This window comes from Telopea speciosissima, chromosome 11 (assembly GCF_018873765.1).
Source record: "Telopea speciosissima isolate NSW1024214 ecotype Mountain lineage chromosome 11, Tspe_v1, whole genome shotgun sequence".
NCBI lineage: Eukaryota > Viridiplantae > Streptophyta > Magnoliopsida > Proteales > Proteaceae > Telopea > Telopea speciosissima.
The window spans coordinates 37746756-37765195 of NC_057926.1; the positions used below are offsets into that span (position 1 = coordinate 37746756).

Here is an 18440-nt window from a genome sequence, read left to right on the forward strand (position 1 = left end):
GAGTTTCTTAGAACAAGTGTAAGACCCCACAAAAGGGTTTGGGACCTGCATATCCTATAAAAATCCATCAAATTGATGTGAGGTTTATTGCAAAGTGAATACAAGAAGGAAACAAAAAAACCAAGTACAAAGTTCCTGGACTGCTAATTCATAGAGCCCGATTTGGTTCATAGGTAACCCAATGGCCACCCTTACTTATCCTGAATGATTCATATTTAGGACAATATTGTGGGTCACTCATGATGAGGCTCTCCCTTTCATCCCCAAAAAAACAAAAGGTCGTGAAGAAAAGTAAAATTATAGATTTGTTTTGGCATTTAATGGTGCACCATTTAGTTGGTTAATCCACATTGGGGTCCTACCTATATGTTTTTTTTTGGGAGTGAGGAAGATGATCGTCGGGGTCTTATAGAGCTTCGTCGGTTGACGTCGAGCTGCTTTGGTCGCTGGAGTAGGTCTCTTCTTCAGAAGATGGTAGGTTGCAGTGGATGTTCTCCGAGGTCATCGGTTGAGTGTGAGAAAGAAGGGTTTGTGGGTATTTTAATTGAAAGGGTAGATTAGGTACTTTGCCCACTAAGAAAGGTAGAATTGTCTTTTAAAAAATATCAAGTTGCTGACATCATCAGTTAACAGTTCTTAACTAATGATAGGAGGTCTGTGTGTAATTAGTTTGGTAAAACAAGGGCGGCGGTTGATATTATGGTAATCAGTGGGTGTGCTTTAAAATATAGGCTTACGTCTGGGGGTGCGGCTGATAATCTCCCCCTTTTTTTTTTTCGTAAGAAGGTATGAAGAATTAGTCCCTCCCCCTCCCCCTCCCCCTCCATTTTCAATTTGCACTCTTCATAACGACAGTAATTTAAAGGGCAACTTCTAGAATGGTGTCGGTGAAATTAGGGTTTTGATATTCTTTCTTTGTAAATTATTTGGCGGAACTCAATGACAAAACAATATTGCAAAAGAAAGGAATCCCCAAATCTGATTAGAGGCCTTATCAATAAGGCATAGCAGCGAATGTTATGTAGCTATCCACTTGGGCTGGAAATTTTCAGCCTAGCTCACCAAGCCTGCCTGAAACCATACTCTTGATTTAACGATCGAATCTGAGGTCATGCTGCTCGGCAGGGCGAAGCACAATCGTCCGTTATATCATACTGGATACATCGGAGAATCACCCTAAGGTAAGGAGAAAGAAAGTCCGGCAAAGGTGAGGGATCCGGAATGCTTCTGGAAGGTATGCATTGTCTTCTTCTTGTTCAAATGGAATATTATGAAAAAAAAGTCGAAGCAACCAAAGACTCGACTAGAGGGGGTGAATTGGGTATGGAACAATAAATGATAAAACCATGGGGAAGCAATTTTTTGTGCAGGAGTGTGGCCTATGCCAGCACTCCCATGTGCCTATCTCTCTCCTCTTTAAAACAATGGGGCAGAGGTGTCTTTTCATATGGGAAAGAGAGAGATAGACTCATGGGAGTGCTGGCGTAGGCCAGCACTCCCAGACAGAGATCTTTTTCCCTAAATTTTGTGATGTCGTATAATTGAGAAAGTAGGAAAAAGACACTGAGGAGACAATAATATTCATGGTGGTTCGACAATTTGACTACTCCACTGTTAAGAGATTCAATCCTTGGACTTTCTACTCAATCTTCCAATGGCATTGATCAAGTCTTCAAAATTATTTTTCTAAGGCTCAGGAATAACCCTAGTGTTTAGGCTCACATCTAACCGAAATAATTTTTTTAGATTCACCACTAACAACCCTTGCAGCATTTTTCAATGAAAATAAACAAGCAAAGGCTCACAAGCCAAATATACAAACTGAAGCTTAAAGGAAACCTCTAAAAAACAAGTATACAAATGAAGAAAGTATGATTCTCACAATTTTGGCCTCTAAGATTCAATAAATATATTTCAATGAAGGTGCAAAAGTTGATATAAAAGGCTTCTCAAAATCCCTATTTAAAGAGGACAAAGGAGACCCAAATGATTAGCAAAAAATGGATCCCAATTAACCGCTCTATTTTTTTAAGTGTCGGTTTGATCAAAACCTAATGGTGGTCGACCTCCATCAATATGGTCACTGAAAAACTAGCTGTTTTATGGTCGTTACAGGAATAAAAAGTAGCCGATGAGCCTAAAGACAAACAGCTTGCACACTATGAAGCTTAAGAGAGAGGTTATATAGTCCCATGAAATTAAGCATTTTTCACCTTTGAACACAAGTGAGAATCACTAAAAACCTACATAACTGGATATATAATGTCTCAACAATCTCCTCCTTTTATAGTGATGACAAAATAGTGTGAAAAGACGTACTATCAAATTTGAGAGCTAGTAGTCAAGGTGTGACAAAACCAAAATAATGCTAAGCAATGGATTTAAGAGTGACATGTACAATCAAATATATGGACAAGATTCATCCCCCCTATCAAATACAATATATGAGCACATTCACAATGCATATCAAAGCTCCAATCTTTTCATTGATACCTATGCCTAGACATAATTTGGCGCAAAAAGACGATGCTGCCCCTGGTTCTTTCCACCTTTCCAAGGGGAAGCATCGGTCTTTTTGTGCCAAGCTGTGTCTAAGCACAGGTACACACCTAGGCACAACACCGGTTAGCGTTACTTTTTCCATAAAAATATCACATGAGCTTGCAAAACTAAACTCACAATCAAAATAAAAAGATACAAACACCTAAGACCTACTACAACAATAGACATAAGAACAATGGGACTTCCAACTCATTGTGAAGAGGGAGGTGGAGGAAGCAAAGCTGAGTAGAAGTTGTTGGACATGATTGGCAACTGCTCCAAGATTTGCCTGTTTTATGCCTCAAGTGCATCATGTCGAGTGTGGAGGCAGGCATCAAGAGTTAGACTAGTTTGATCCGAATAGGGACAAAACCATAAAAGCCAGGATCTCCATAGGGCGTTTAAGAATATAATCAAATAAATAATAGAGAACAGGGATAGAACAACTAACCTTGTTTTGCATCCATAGTGATGATGATCGCAGTGGAAAGTAAAGACCAAAAATCTAGGTGTTTTCCCTATATTTCCAAAGTAACTGGCTTAATGAGAATACCGAATGCACAGGGATGATGAACACTGAATATCTCCCTCTCTTTCTAGAATGCACTCCTCAACAGAGATTGAGAACTAATAGTTGTGATGGATAGAGGGAGGACCTAGTTCTCCTTATATAGTAATTCCTATAGAGCCTCACTCATCATAGTCCCAATAGGAATCTATCTGCCCACACTAAAGCCAGTCCACATAGGATTCCTAATATAACCCAATGACCCCCTTAATTAGACCAATACTATAATTAGCCTAAATTTTAGGTTATTTAATATTAATCCACAATAGGATTATTAATTCTATTTTAAATAGAATTTTAACATCAAGGGCTTGCTATCTAGCATTGAGATGCTTAAATCTCTTAGTGGTGTCCTTAACATAAGCCTAAACTTCTTCTCTAGTGAGAGATTGCTAGAGGAGGTGTGGCCTTGAGGCTTAGGAAGAACCTACTGATCACCATCAGAGGGGGTAGCAGTTGGTCCATCTAACATAGGGTCATCTTCATCACTTTTTGCTATTTACCTAATTTTCATCTTCTTCAAGGTAGCCTTATCAATGGGCTCAGTATCCCTATCTATTATCTTTCCATCCAAGTCTACTTCAAAATGCTTGAAGATTTTTGTAATTAACTTACCAAATGGAAGAGATCCTAAAGATATCTTGTTTCCTGCCTGAACCATATACATCAGAATAATATAAGGAAGAATTACTTCCCTCCTATTAAGTTTCAATCTTAAAATCAATTGATTCAAAGTGGGGTGGCCTCTTGTGGCTCTTATACTTGATAGTCGGAGTTCCCGCAATCAATGTGGGATTACTACCTCAATACTCCCCCTTACGTATAGGCCTCTTCTGTGCTCTGTCTTTTCATGTGTGGAGTAGGGCCCATCATTGACGGACATACCCTCTCTGATGCCATATTAAGCTTCTATCTTAAAACCAATTGGTTCAAAGTGGGGTGGCTTCTTGTGGCTCTTATACTTAAAAGTCGAAGCACACACAGTCGATATGATGTGGGATTATTACCTCAATACCTCCCAACTTTGAGACAGAAAACCAGAAAATCTTAGAAAGGGAGGACATTATCTCTATGTCCACCACTCCTAGGAAGATTATCATACCCAATGATTAAGTACAAAATCCTCTGGGGGTCTTTAAACGACTTACCCTTCATGGTAGTAGATGTATGCATCTATTTCTTTTCTTTTTTTTAATGGGAAAATTACTTGTACATTCCCTATACTATGGCCTGATTGCTTGATACACCCAACTTTTGAAACAATTACTGGAACACCCCTTGCAATTAGCTCGTGTTTCATCATGCTTTGCTTTCATTGTTGAGAATATTTTTCAAGTTTTTATTTTGAAACCCTATTCACCCTCCTCATAGTTTGCCACCGATCCAATATGTATCTCAACACACCCAGATGAAATTACTCTTTTAATTTCCACAGTTAAGTTTCCCTTAGTGATATAATTATATGAGAGTGATGGTGGATCAAGTGCCTTTTCCTAAAATACAACTGTTCCTTCCCTATTACCCAAAAAAAAAAAAAAAAAAAACTGTTCCTTCCCCAACCTCCCTCCTCCCTCCCTCCCTTCCCCCCTTTCCCACCATACATCGTAGGGTATAATCTCAATTTCTGCATATACCTAACAAGGATAACCAATATTTGTCCCCACCCCCCAAAAAAAAGCTGAGGGTTGGAGGCCAATATATAGGTAGAGCTCATGTGGATGTGGGACTCATTGGACCTTGTAGTTCACCCTCTGTTTTGTTTCACTAACACTTCCAAGTGACAGGAAAGATGTTACACCCTATCCCCAACCCTCATAGTGCTCTGGTAGAGCCAACCTCCCTTGTCCTATGCCTCCCAGTGGAACTGCTTAAATGGTTCCTATAGAGGGGGACCCTCTAAAGACATTACATATGGGACCCTTCAATCTTGTATCTCCAAGTAACTTCCTATCATCACCAATTTGCAAGAGAAATACACACTTTATTGTTGAGCCATTTATTACTTTCCAAGGTATTTCTAGGGGTGTAAACGAATGGCCGAAATCCGTTTCCATATCCGTTTAGCACTATCCGAATCTATCCGAAAGCAAAACGGATGCGGATACGGATAAGCTATAGCTATCCAAAAAGCTATATTTACATGTAAATGGACAAAATATCCAATCCGTATCCTTGTCCGTATCCGTTTAGCACTATCCGAATCCGTTTGATAGCTAATCGGATGCAGATGCGGATATAGCACAATCCGAACCGAATCCCATCTGTTTACAGCCCTAGGTATTTCTGTCTTTTCCATTGAAAACAATGGGTCTACATAGTGGAAGGGCTGATCAAAATCTGTGTGAATCCAACCCTGACTAGTTGGGTCAATTTTCTTGATTCCTTTTTCCTTAAGGAATGGTCATGGTCTATCAGGTCAAAAAGATTTTGATTGAGAAGTTTCAAATATATGAAAGATATATTAAAGTTCATATATACTAACATACATTGTCAATCAACCAAGAAGGTAAACCATCCAACCAAACCATAAAAAATAAATAAATAAATAAAAAATTTCCAAGCTTGAACAATTAATAATTCTAGAACATCAAAGAAGTGATGATTGTTCAACCAGATTCATATATTGTGTATTTGTGTTTATTTGTACTCTAGAAGGGTTGGTTAACCATTGTAAGCTAACATGTGTGTTTAACCAAAAAAAGATATGGTTTGCCTCCCGCAGTGGGGCTTTAGTCCCACATCAGATTGGTGGAGTATGTATGTGTGTGTGTTTATTTGCACTCTACGGCTTGAAAATTGGTTGACCCTTTTGAGTTAGCGTGTGCGCTTGACAAAAAATCAATCCCATGTGGTTGAATCTGTGCGGTTGACACTTCTTGGGCCATTTTTCAAGGAAAGCCGTCCAAATATCTTAATTGAAATGGATATATCATCATAAAGGAAAAAGTATGAAACACCGGAAAGATATATAGTTCCTTTCACACAAACACACAATGAAATGATGAAAAACAATCATCTTTCCCCCCTTCTTTCTCTTATCAAATATGTAAACATGGAACTTTCCATTCAAGAGTTCATGGCCGGCTTTCCTTCTTGAAGTAATCTCTCAACTCTGAACCACGAATACATATATACATGATGATACCCACTTGTTAGGTCCGTAACATAAAGTAGATACCTTTTTACCAAGGATTTAGCATAACAAAGTTTTGTATTTTATTAGGTCACTTTGATAAAATTGATAACCCACTACAGTATCTATATGAAAGGATGTCAGACAAGCCTCAATATAGCCTTTACTTAGCGGTTTCATTTTGACATTAGATCGTTACTTCCGCATGAAGATTCGGATTAAGGATCAGTTGCTCTGATACTAGAGATACGAACTTTAAGAGAACTCAACCCCATAAATTGGCTTAAAGGGTGAAGGAACCCGAGACCATATCAACTATGAACAATTCCATTACAGAGGAAATAAAGGAAGTGGATGCAAACATAAATTCTTTGGTAAAATTGCCTATAACCTTATACCTGAAAAATTATGAAATTTAAAAGGAGTGGTTTCTTAGTTTTATCTTGCAATCTCTTCTTAACGTCATCTTCTTTAATTCCAATGATTTCTTGTTCATTTCTAGTGATTTTTCTCTCCGTTTTTCTAGGCATTTTCTTACCTAGACCTATTTTCTTCTTCTGTTTTTTTATGAAAAGAAACGGTTATTTATATTCTCAGAAGTAGTTTGAAATATGGAAAGATCTATGTCCAACAAATTGAATTTTTCTCTGAAACTAAAATTTTGATGAGGAGTTCTCAGTCGGTAGTTTAAAAAATTTAGGAGTCATAATGATTCTTGGATGAGGGTAGGGAGCATTTTGGTAACATTCAATAAGACGAGTATTAATGTATTTTTCATGGTAAATGATTCCAGACCATAATATCAGTTTTCTTATTGACAAACCAAAAACTTTTCTTCAAAAATTTATATTCATATATATATATATATTTTTTTAAGTGTCCCACACAGCTAGTGTACAATAATCCTCTCACATAGATTTATTATTATTTTTTCTCTCCTTTCCCCTAACATGTGGATGATAATACTATTTTCCCATATTACCATTGGTGTGATGTGAAAGATTCCTCACACATTAGTGGCATGGAGAACCCTCTCCCCTTCCTTCCCTTCCCGTCCCTCCCCTCCCCTCCCCTCCCCTCCCCTCCCCTTCCCTTAATCTGCAACACACTTGTTAGTCACTTGGTGAGTTTCTTAGAGCAAGTGTAAGACCCCACAAAAGGGTTTGGGAGCTGCATATCCTATAAAAATCCAACAAATTCCTGTGAGGTTTATTGCAAAGTGAAAACAAGGAGAAAAACAAAAAAAACAAGTACAAAGTTCTTGGACTGTTAATGAATAGGAGCCCCTAAATCCATAGGTAACCCAATGGCCACCCTTACCTATCCTGAATGATTCATATATAGGACAATATTGTGGGTCACTCATGATGAGGCTCTCCCTTTCATCCCAAAAAGAAACCAAAAGATCGTGAAGAAAAGTAAAAGAAACTTTGATTTGTTTGACACTTAATGGTGCACCATTTAGTTGTTTAATCCACATTAGTAAGTTAGGAATGAAAACGTGATTTGATCGTTTTCCATTTGAATGTGGAATGGTCAAAGCATATATGACCGACTAAAACTTGGCCCTTAGAATAAAAGCACTAAATATCATTCTTGTTCTTTCAGTAATAATGAAAGCCACTTTTGGGAAGCTGGTATGATTTCTTCTTCTTCTTTATAGGTAGGTATGCTCTTGGAATATTCACCTTGTCTAATCTCAAGTAAAATTACTTATTTATCCAAAGTTCAAATTACCTGAATCTTAAGAATCCAAACAGCCAGGAATTACTGTATATCAGGTTGTATACAGATCTTCTACGATGCCCTGCCCATAACGGTCTGTGCGACCTAGGCAGAGCGTCGCACGTAATATCCATCTTACCCCTGCTTGAGCGCCTTGCCCGAGCAGGGGTAAGGCGGACATTGCACGCAGCGCTCTGTCTAGGCCACACAAACCACTACGGGCAGGGCGCCGTAAAAGATCACGATCCATATCAGGTTAGATCATGTGGGGTTACATGGAGATTGTTGTGGGGTTACATGAGGATGGTGGGAATCTCTCTCTCTCTCTCTCTCTCCATATTATTTTTATGGGAAGGTGTTCTTTGTCGAGAGCATGACCCCTCCGCCAATGTGGAAGCCAATGGTAACGCATGAAGCATTTGTTTGGGTGATATTTCCACTTTTCATGGGGATGAGATGATCATTTTGCCTCAGGCACACTCTTGGATAGAGGGGGTTTTTTTTTTTTTCCTTATTTTATTATCAGAAAAGTTAATTTTTTAAATGATAAAACCAAATATTAAAACGCATAAGAAAATTCAATTCTTTGAAAATATACACAGGTTTTACAATGCACAAGGCTCCAGCCACTATGGCAATGACAGGTAATAATGTACACAGTCTTACCCTACTTCATGGAGAAACTATTTCTCAATTCAAACCCTGAACCACCACTAGGTCACAAGGGAGCAACCTTATCGTTGTGCCGTGGTCTTCCCTCCACTTGATTGGTTCAAACTAAACTATATTAATTAATGTTGAATTGAAATAGTATAACATTGAAAAGGAGAATTATATACTTCTATATTACATCAATGGATTGGACCCAAAAAAAAATTGTACATGAATGGATCAACCAAGACCCTACAAAGTGTCTCCTATCATTCACATCCCTAGAATGCTGTTCCCTTTTATCTGTTGTTGTTGTTGTTGTCCCATTGGCCTCTTTCAATATTAAACAAAAACCCTATCTTAAACATGTTGCATCCTTTGTATTATTTGTCATACAAGAGACGTTAGATTGGAATCTTTTACTGTTAATAGTGTCCTTTTCTCCTCCCCAAATCCCAAGTATCTTGTCTTAAGTAATAAAACACACTAAACCCAACCAAAATACAATTAGTAAATAAATCCCTACCTATAATTGAAGTTGTTAATTACATTCGAGAATCTTTATTATGGGGGTATTTTAGTCATTTTAGGGGAGTTAGAAACAAATAATAACGTACAAGAGCGGTCGAATTGGATTATTGGGAATCTTTCTCCTGAAATAAGTGTCCAGTAGGACCAGTACTGTCCTCCCCGCCCAAACCGTCTTGTCAGTTACCATTATTCCATCGTAGTCGTCATAGTACAATTATAGTTTTCACGTAATTTCAAAGAGAGAAAGAGAGGACCAAGTGACCAACTTGCTTGACTTGCGTGGGAGGACGAGAACCGCGTACTCCAAGACCGCGTTGCTAAAATGGGCCCTACGTGGCACTAACGTGAAGCACGGATGACGCAATAACTGTCCTACGTGTGAAACACGCGGGTCTTTATGCTCTACCAACACGAAGTAACCACTTGGTCTACTCCAGTCCCTTCCTTGTTCCTTCCTTTGGTCCTTCCTGGTGTGCCGTCGTGACGGCGGACTTTCTTCACCTTTCGACGGTTCAACGCTTCCACTCTCTTAGTTTTGACTTCCAAATAAGCCGCCGGTCCATTCAAACACCAAACATATTATATATAAACAAGACGGTTTTAGCTTTACTGATGACCGTTGGATTTATAGTAGTAGATTGTGACACGTGGAAGTTGACGTGGCAGACCCAAATGAGTCCATCTGTTTGAGGAATCTTGATGGCATCTGATCCCCTACACTCCAACCATGAATAGGAAAGAAGTGCTCTGCTGGCCCGTGACAATTTGCAGGAAAATTTTTTTTTTTTTATTATTATTATTTTTTGAAGGTCTCGAAAAGAAATATATGAGCAGTGGCAGTGTGAGTGAGATCATAATTCATAACTATAGGGGGCTAAGGGGATTGAATCTCAATAAAAAGGATTAAAATATCTTAGCAACTGCTCACATTGGGAGAGATGCCTAATAGCTTTATTGTTTCATATCTCAGATACTGTCTTTTTGTCTTTTGTCTTTTTCTTTTTCTTTTCTTTTCTCTTCTCTCTTTTGCTTATTAAATCATATTAAATTTCACTATCTAAGTATTTTAATTTGGTCATTGAAATATATATGCGGTCCTTTGTCATATGGACTAACTCATATACTACCAGCTGACAAATAGTAAAATGTTATATTTCACCGGATATAATGACAAAGTTTATATATATTATAGCAGGAGAAGGATATTTAAGATTCGAAATTCAAAGGCTTACAACAAGGAAAGAAAAGGCTGATAAGAAGTAGATTTCTATTATTCTATGAAGAAAAAGAAAACTCAAAAGGTTTTCATTCAAAGTTGTTAGTCATATTCATATATTGAAAAAGGAAATTGACATATAGAGCAGCCACTATTACTTGTTCTGGTTGATACTTACAACAGAGAAACTAGTAGGTGTAGAGTATTTAAGGGTTTTTTTGTTAGGTAAGAGTACTAAAGTGTTGTTTCAACTTTCAACCCAATTTTGACATGAAATCTTGAAGGTTTTTCAACCTCAAAAATGTCAATTAAAAGGTGTAATAATATTGAAGACACAAGGCAAAAATAACTACCTTTTACAGTCTTTGTTTCCTTTACAAGATTTAAAAGTCATTATTGTTTTTTGCTCCCTATTGTACTTATCAAGTCCAAAATGAATCCAGATCCTCTCCAGCACGTCATTTCTAGCGCATCCATCTATTGGGAGCATCCGGGTATGCATGGCGCGCTAGAGAGTATCTCTTTCTATCCAAAATACCCTTGAACTTTATCTCTACAAGAAAATCTCATTTGCATATATTTTGGTGATTGATTGGATGAGATATACACTTGAAATATTTGACCATTTTTCATAAATGTATTTTATAATAAATAATAAAATAAGTGAAACCATATCCAAAATATGAGTATTTTTAATACTTAAAATATTTTTAAATTTAATTATATATAAATAATAAAATAGGTGAAGCAAAATGGGAGATTTGAAAATATGATTATATTTTCAAAGGTGCTAATTATTGGATAAAAACTTTTACAAAAATAAAATAAAAAATTGGATAAAACCAAAACAATTATTCTTAATACTTAAAAAATATTTTTTTAAATTTAATAATATTTATTAAACCAACAAATTTATTAAATTACTTCATTAATATATAAAAGCATGCTAATAATCAAGGTTCAATATTATAATGGATTAAAAAGTGGTAGACCTAGACACATGATAAGTAGTTGTACATTGTTACAAAGTCTACGACCGTTACAACAATTACTGTGACATGACAACCATAACAACCCTAACAACCTTTACAGTTACCTATCATCAGATTATCATTCTCCAAGCAGTGGGCAAGGACATAGAGAATCCAATTTTATCACTTTTGGCCTCATAAATAATATAACGGTAACCATTTCATACCTAAATGCCGTCATCTCATTGTTAGTATTTAAGTAACAAATCTTAAAATATAGTGTTAATGTAGACATTCCACCCAATCCATCCCTAGATTATACAAATGACGACCTCTTTTGGCTTCATATGGAAAATAAAAAATTTAAGGAGAGGATTAGGTATACCACCCGCGTATGATAAGTTAGCGGACGACACCTATGAGGGTGCATGAGGAAGCATCATAAAGAGGGATAGAGAGATGAACACAGCAAGAGCTAGCTCGTGGTACGTGAATAGTGTGTCTAGTCTTTTCCCTTTGAGCTACTGGGACAGGGTAAGCTAGTATCTATGTGCCTATCTTTTTTCTTGCTACTTTTTTATGTATGATATTGTCCCCCAATATGATTTGCTCAAAAAACCCTTTCCTTTTTAATTATATGGGAAAAGGTTCTCTATGCCACCAGTGTAGAGTATGCTTGCATCCTCTATCTTTATCTTTCTTTTCCTCATATGAATCGACCTCACTGTCCTTCTACATACGAAATTATTCTACCTCACCTCATTGGTGTACTCCACTGTGCCACTTGATTTGTTGCCAGAGAAGGGTATGTTAGTCTCTCTCTCTCTCTCTCTCTCTCTCTCTCTCTCTCTCTCTCACACACACACACACACACACATACACACACATGAAATGACCTTGCTACCCTCCTATTACAAAATCACTCTATTGCTCTGAACTGATCCACTCCTTTATGCCACTTGCTCATAGAACCCACTCCTTCATACTAAAGTAGAGGGTTCTCCGAGCAAGTGGATAAGATACATGAAAGACAAGTTGGAGAGGAAAGAGTGTGTCAGGAGGAAAAAGGTAAAGACAAAAGTGTTGACATATCCTACGCCACTTGCTCAGAGAACATTTGTCCTTATATTAATTAGTGGGAGAGGGTTCTCTACGCAAGCAACATGGGAGACTGCACTAATAAGACACAACATAATGGTTCCATAAATAGGGGGCAGAGATCATTTCGTATAAAGAGAGAGAGGATGTTAATGTAGCCCTCGCAGTCAGCTTAGAAAACATTTTTTCCTTTTAGTTATAGAATAGGACTTTCTGAGCAACCAACACAAGGGATGGGGGCGTTGGAATGGCTTTATAAGTAATGAGAAAAGAAACCATCTCATATGAGAATAAGAGATGGAGAGGGAATTGGATCTTATCCAGCCGTGGCGGGAACTGCACCTGTGCAGCACAGCTAAACGATAGAAAAAATAGGGGTAAGGTAGTCATTTCACAGGTGGATCCCACCTAGGCCCCACATGTGAAATGACCACCCTCCCCTTGTATTTAGGGTGGTTTTTGGTGCTGCAGAGTGCAACTCCCGTCACAACTACACAAGATCCAAGTCCGATGGAGAGATGGTGATAATGTACCGCGCGTACCCCGGATCACACAACCTTTTTCCTTAATTTTAATACCTTGGCATCATCCTCGGCTCGTTGTATTTAAAAACCTCATTGAGCTGGGGTGTTTTGGTCATTTTGACTTCTCATTTGTTTCCATCCAACGTTTTGTGTATGACCGTATATCATATACCAAACTTTTGACCAAATCCTATTACCATAAAGAATTCTTTAAAGATCCAAGTTGAATTTGTCGTTTGATATATGTCTTCTCGTAGGTTGAAGTGTTGAACCACTCAACTTGCCCTAAGCACTTGAAATGACACTAATGCCCTCAACTTATTTTGCAATGGTAGGAATGTCCTTAGTCCGGTTGGAAATTACTAGCTCAAATTAAACCACCGAGCTAAGAGACATTGAACCGGGTCAAATCCAACCCAATTCAGTTGAGTTTTGGATGATTAATTGGTTTAAATCATTTAATGAATTAATGCCCCCATAGGTTGCATAGTTGCTATTTTCTACTAAATAACAAAGTCGTAGAGCACATGATTTGCCTAATATATCCTTATTTGGGAAGCTCACGCCATCAAATCTAAAGGACTTTTGTTATTTGATGGATATGTTTCTTTTTCTTCTTGTGCTTGATCATTAATTGTCGATATCCCACATGTTTTGGTGAAATCTATAGGTCTTTCTAGTGAAGGTAGTTCGTAAAGAAATATGATGCAAATAGTCAAAAGTCCCAAGTATCTGACAAAATCAACTAGTGAATACAATAAAATTTAAAATTAGGTTAGGTAGACTGTCTAGATGACACCTCTATAGATTTTAGAACTTAGACACCCTCTTTTATTGTCTTAGTTTTTTAAAAAAATTTGAAATTAAAGGTATAAGGTTTTCAAAAATAATTTGAAAGTGATTTGTCATTATGTCATTAGTAAAAATTGTCATTTTTTTTAAGTACTTCTGTAAAATGACAATATTTACCTTTATTGGAAAAAAAAATTGTGTTCTACTAAAAGGGGGAAAAAAAGTTTAAGTTACACATTATTGACACCTTGAGACCCCATTAGTTTGACGAGTGTATTAGGTGGAAAGGAAAAGTGTTGATGTGACACTTCAAAATCTCATCTCAATGTTGTTTGTTTAACTGGGGTGGTGAATTTACATAAGCTCAGGGAACAACATTAAATGTTTTGTTTGTTGACGTGGTACTTGAAAATTCCACCTATATGTTTTGTCTGTTGACATGCCATGTGGATAGTTGATATGTCTATTCCGACTGCTGTGTAGTGAGGACATGGTCTAGATTAGCCACGTTGATGGATGATATATCCATTCCGATTGCTAGATAGATAGAATGTGGTTTGGATTAGCCACATATCAAATTTCAGAGTTTAATTCAATCAATTATCCTTTTTGTATTCACACACATCCTGTGTATGTCTATGCATGTGTAACAGTACTCTAGACATTACTATGCATTCTCCCAACTTTGAGTAGGAATAGACAGTTTTGAAATTAAAAAAAAAAAAAACATAAAAATAGATGACCCATATTTTTCTTTTGATTTTTTAAAAACGTCACCTTCCATTGTTACATGGATAACTAAACTTGGCGAATTATTATTGTTACAAAGGTCGATTATTTCAACTAAACTTGGCGAACTAATTCGTTACAAAGGTCTATTATCTCTCTCTCTCTCTCTTGGTAGAAAATACATTCTCTCCACAAAAGAGAGAATATGAACAATAACTTTGAATGCCATCCGGCCGTATATCCTTCAGGATTTTCACTTGTATATGCTTCACGTACAAGTAATTGATAACATGTGTCTTATTTTGTTTCTATAAATACTCTTCGATGCATTTTTAATGGCAGATTATAAAACACATGTCATCACTTAATCGTAAAGACAATTATTTGATCAATTGATGCTTTGATAGTAAAGTGTGAGCTCCTAGAAAGTCATGGGTTCGATTCTCCTATTTTCACCTTGTTCCCTCTCCCCTCCCAATCTTCCCTCCTCTTCTATAATTGTAATTAAAATCTCATTGAAAAGTTAGATAGGGTTAAAAAAACATCCAAACGGTAAAAGATAAGAATGATTTCCTCTAAAGGATATGATAGTTTACGGAAAATAAGAAGAATTGCACGTGTCAAATAAGATCAGCATGCACATGGATTTGGATCTCTATGCTCCAATCAATTTGTTTATTGAATGCAAATCCTGAATCAGATCTCATTTTGACTACCACTCAACAAGATGATCAGATCTTACTCCCCAAAAAAAAAAAAAAAAACAAGATCAGACGATGGACATTAATGATCATTATGGTAATGATGGTTTTACTCAAAACAAAATTAGCTAATGTGTAACGTACATTGTACTAAACTTCCTTCTTAAATATCTCTTGATCCTTATTTTAATACAGATAGATGCTCCATTCCTGATTCCAAAAAAGTGAGAATCTTTCTCTCTCTCTCCATCCAAATTAACTAAGAAATACTACTCTTTCGTAATTATGCTTAAGGGGGGCTGAACGGGAATAAATGAATAAGGTATATTCTACCAGTAGGGGTTCCAAAAATGGGTTAACCCGGTTTTTATAAATGGTCCAACCATTTTCAAGACTAAAAGATTATCTAAGATTCTGCACTTCTAATCATCACTAACGTGTGAAATCTTGACCGTCTGATGATTTCATGGAAGGAAGGGGTGGAGAACACAAAGAGAAAGTTGATTGATTCTTCTACCACTCAGTCAATTGAGACTGATGATGTCACTTTCGTCATTTTCTTTAGAATATGAATAAGATGGGACACTCCCCTAGGTGTCCTATGATGAAATCATGAAATTTCTATATATCATTAAAATAAATTAATAAAGAGTCGGTCACACACAAGGGCCAATGACGATACGAGCATTGGCATCATGGGACGGGATTTCTACCTTTCATGGGGTTGGGACAATCATTTCATCGAGATTAGATCAGATTCTCATACGAGAACCATTCTCATTTGCCCTCAAGTGTTTCTTCTCACATGAAAACATTATATGCCTTCCATCGCACCTCCCTCAGTGTCTGGGTGTGGGCAGTACACTCTCATAGAGAATTTTTTTTCATTAATGTATAACTCGTGCACCCAAACTCATTCTCCCGTGAAATCACCACTCTGGCCCCATGAAAAGTAAAAAAATCCTATCCTATTGATGCTTTCACATGCATTCCCATTGACCCTTATGCTAACGAAGTCACTCTCAAACAAAAAACTCTCCCCCTAATAAATTAAAGAACACTGCTTAGTCGCGTGTAGACGACTCCTACACCTAGACACAAGGTCCCTTAAAATGACCGTTGTGCCCTGGTGAATTTCCATGAGGGCACAACGATCATTTTGCTCAACCTTGTGCGTAGCACAGTAGCCACGAGCCCCACGCATGGCGCTCTCTTTCCTTAAATTAAATTAAGGAAAATAAAAGGGGAAAAGGAAATTTTTTTTGGGTACAAGGGGAAAAGGAAATTAGTAAGAAAGAAGGTCGGTTCTTGCAGTGAAATTAGAAAGAAAGGAGGAGGGCGGTTCCTTGCAATCAACGCATCTATGTGGTTTGGGTTCGGAGTTAGGTTCGGGTATAGACTTTGAGCGGATAAGAACGACCCAACCCATCAGACGCCATCTACCACCGCTACAAGAACCCTCCCCTCACTCCTCCCCCACCTCTAACCCATCAGACTTCAAATCTCTTCTCGCTTTCTTTTTCTCTCTTTCTGAGTTCGTGAAAGAATAACGCAGAGAGCGATACCCACTATCTCAAACTGGCGATCGACAACCAAGAACCCACTGTGAAGGAGATCAAACCCAAGAGTAGAAGAATAATGGTAATCCTAAACTCTGATTCTCACTATCTCTCTGTTTTTTTCTATATCAATCGTCATTTTGTTTGCTCTTTTCTCTATGTTTGTAATTAATTTCGATTTGTTTGGTGAAAAATAGGGAGCTGGAGGACCAGACGATGATGATAACAGGTGGCCGCCATGGTTGCGCCCGCTTCTTCAGACGAGGTTCTTCGTTCAATGCAAGTCACATGCTGATTCCCACAAGTCTGAATGTAATATGTACTGCTTGGATTGTATGAATGGCAGTCTCTGTTCTCTCTGTCTCGCTTATCACAAAGACCACCGAGCCATTCAGGTTTGATATTCTTCTTCAACCTTTTTCATATTCGATTTGGGTATTTTTTATTTCAATGTTGGATCTTAAAAGATTTTGTATAAATAAGTTTGCTCTGTTTTGCGCCATTACAGATAAGAAGGTCTTCATACCATGATGTGATCAGGGTTAATGAGATTCAGAAGGTATTGGACATAACTGGTGTCCAGACCTACATTATCAACAGCGCTAGAGTTGTGTTCCTGAACGAACGACCTCAGCCAAGGCCAGGCAAAGGGGTAACCAACACCTGCGAGGTCTGTGAACGCAGTCTTCTCGATTCCTTCCGATTCTGTTCTCTGGGTTGCAAGGTAAACATCAAAAACAACCAAAAATAAAATCCCTCTTTTATCTCATTGATTTCCCTCAACTCTTCTGCTACATTCTCTTGATTCTCCAAATTCATTCTTTGATTCCAGATTGTTGGTACTTCCAAGAACTTCAGCAAGAGGAAGCAGCATCAAGGAAGGGCATTTGATGAAGAAGAATCTTACAGCAGCAGTAGCTGCAGCCATGGCAGTGGGAAGAACAAAGTTCAGAGCTTCACCCCTTCAACGCCACCGCCAACGGTCGTAAATTACAGAACTGCCAAGCGAAGGAAGGGAATCCCTCACAGAGCACCAATGGGTGGACTCATTATAGAATATTAGGAAAAGTCTTTCTCTTTTAGTTATTTACCCCTGATAACAAGTAAATATCACAATGCCCCCCCTACAAGTAACTTCTGATGATAGTCTGATCAGATGTATATAGCAGCAAAACGGTCCGAAGAATAAGCAGTGAACGTCCTGAAGGAGGCAAGGATCCAAGTGAGGGGAATAACTGAAGGAGTAGTTGAAAGTAAACTTAATGATATAAGGTTAGGTAAGGGTAATATACCTAAGTTTTGTTAGAGAGTCATATGGGTGAAAAATGTAAATATACTTTGTGATTAGGGAGTATAATGTAGTAGTGGAAACGGCAATGTGTCTATAAATGGAATTTGAAATAAAAGTTTTTTTTTTTTTTGCCCTCCATGTATATCTCGTGCATTGGTGTTGTGTTTTGAGCTCTTGAGCTCCTTGAAGAGCCCTGAACTTTTTTTGGGATCATTCTGTAATGCCTCGTGTGGGCCTCACCAAAGCCCAGTTGCAAGAAAACGTTAAAAATAAGTAGGGATCCACGGTACACGTGGAAACATTGTTATAGGTGTAGAGAAAGTTGATGACGTGTGAATTCTTCGAAGTTCTAAATACCTACTTATTTAGTAGCGGTAGCCGACTAGCCGCCTTCGTTTGATGATTCATCG

At 37.6% G+C, this 18440-nt stretch overlaps 2 protein-coding genes across 2 annotated transcripts in view; one reads left to right on the forward strand and one right to left on the reverse strand.

Annotated features, from left to right (window-relative positions):
- Positions 1-12186, reverse strand: part of LOC122645901 (dihydrofolate reductase-like) — a 31146-nt gene extending 18960 nt beyond the window's left edge. The window contains exon 1 of the mRNA XM_043839309.1: positions 12169-12186. The gene's annotated coding sequence lies outside the window, so the exon portion shown is untranslated. The remainder of the gene's footprint in view (positions 1-12168) is intronic.
- A 4470-nt stretch (positions 12187-16656) lies between these two features.
- Positions 16657-17870, forward strand: LOC122645902 (protein RGF1 INDUCIBLE TRANSCRIPTION FACTOR 1-like). The gene is made up of 4 exons (XM_043839310.1): positions 16657-16821; positions 16937-17134; positions 17248-17463; positions 17572-17870. The coding sequence occupies exons 1-4, from the start codon at positions 16819-16821 to the stop codon at positions 17800-17802; spliced, it is 648 nt and encodes a 215-aa protein (XP_043695245.1). The 5' UTR covers positions 16657-16818; the 3' UTR covers positions 17803-17870.
- The last annotated feature ends 570 nt before the right edge of the window (positions 17871-18440 follow it).

Coding starts and splice junctions, on each gene's coding strand:
- LOC122645902 (XM_043839310.1), top strand. Junction 17,135..17,247: donor AAGACCACCGAGCCATTCAG/GTTTGATATTCT, acceptor GCGCCATTACAG/ATAAGAAGGTCTTCATACCA. Junction 17,464..17,571: donor TCTGTTCTCTGGGTTGCAAG/GTAAACATCAAA, acceptor CTTTGATTCCAG/ATTGTTGGTACTTCCAAGAA.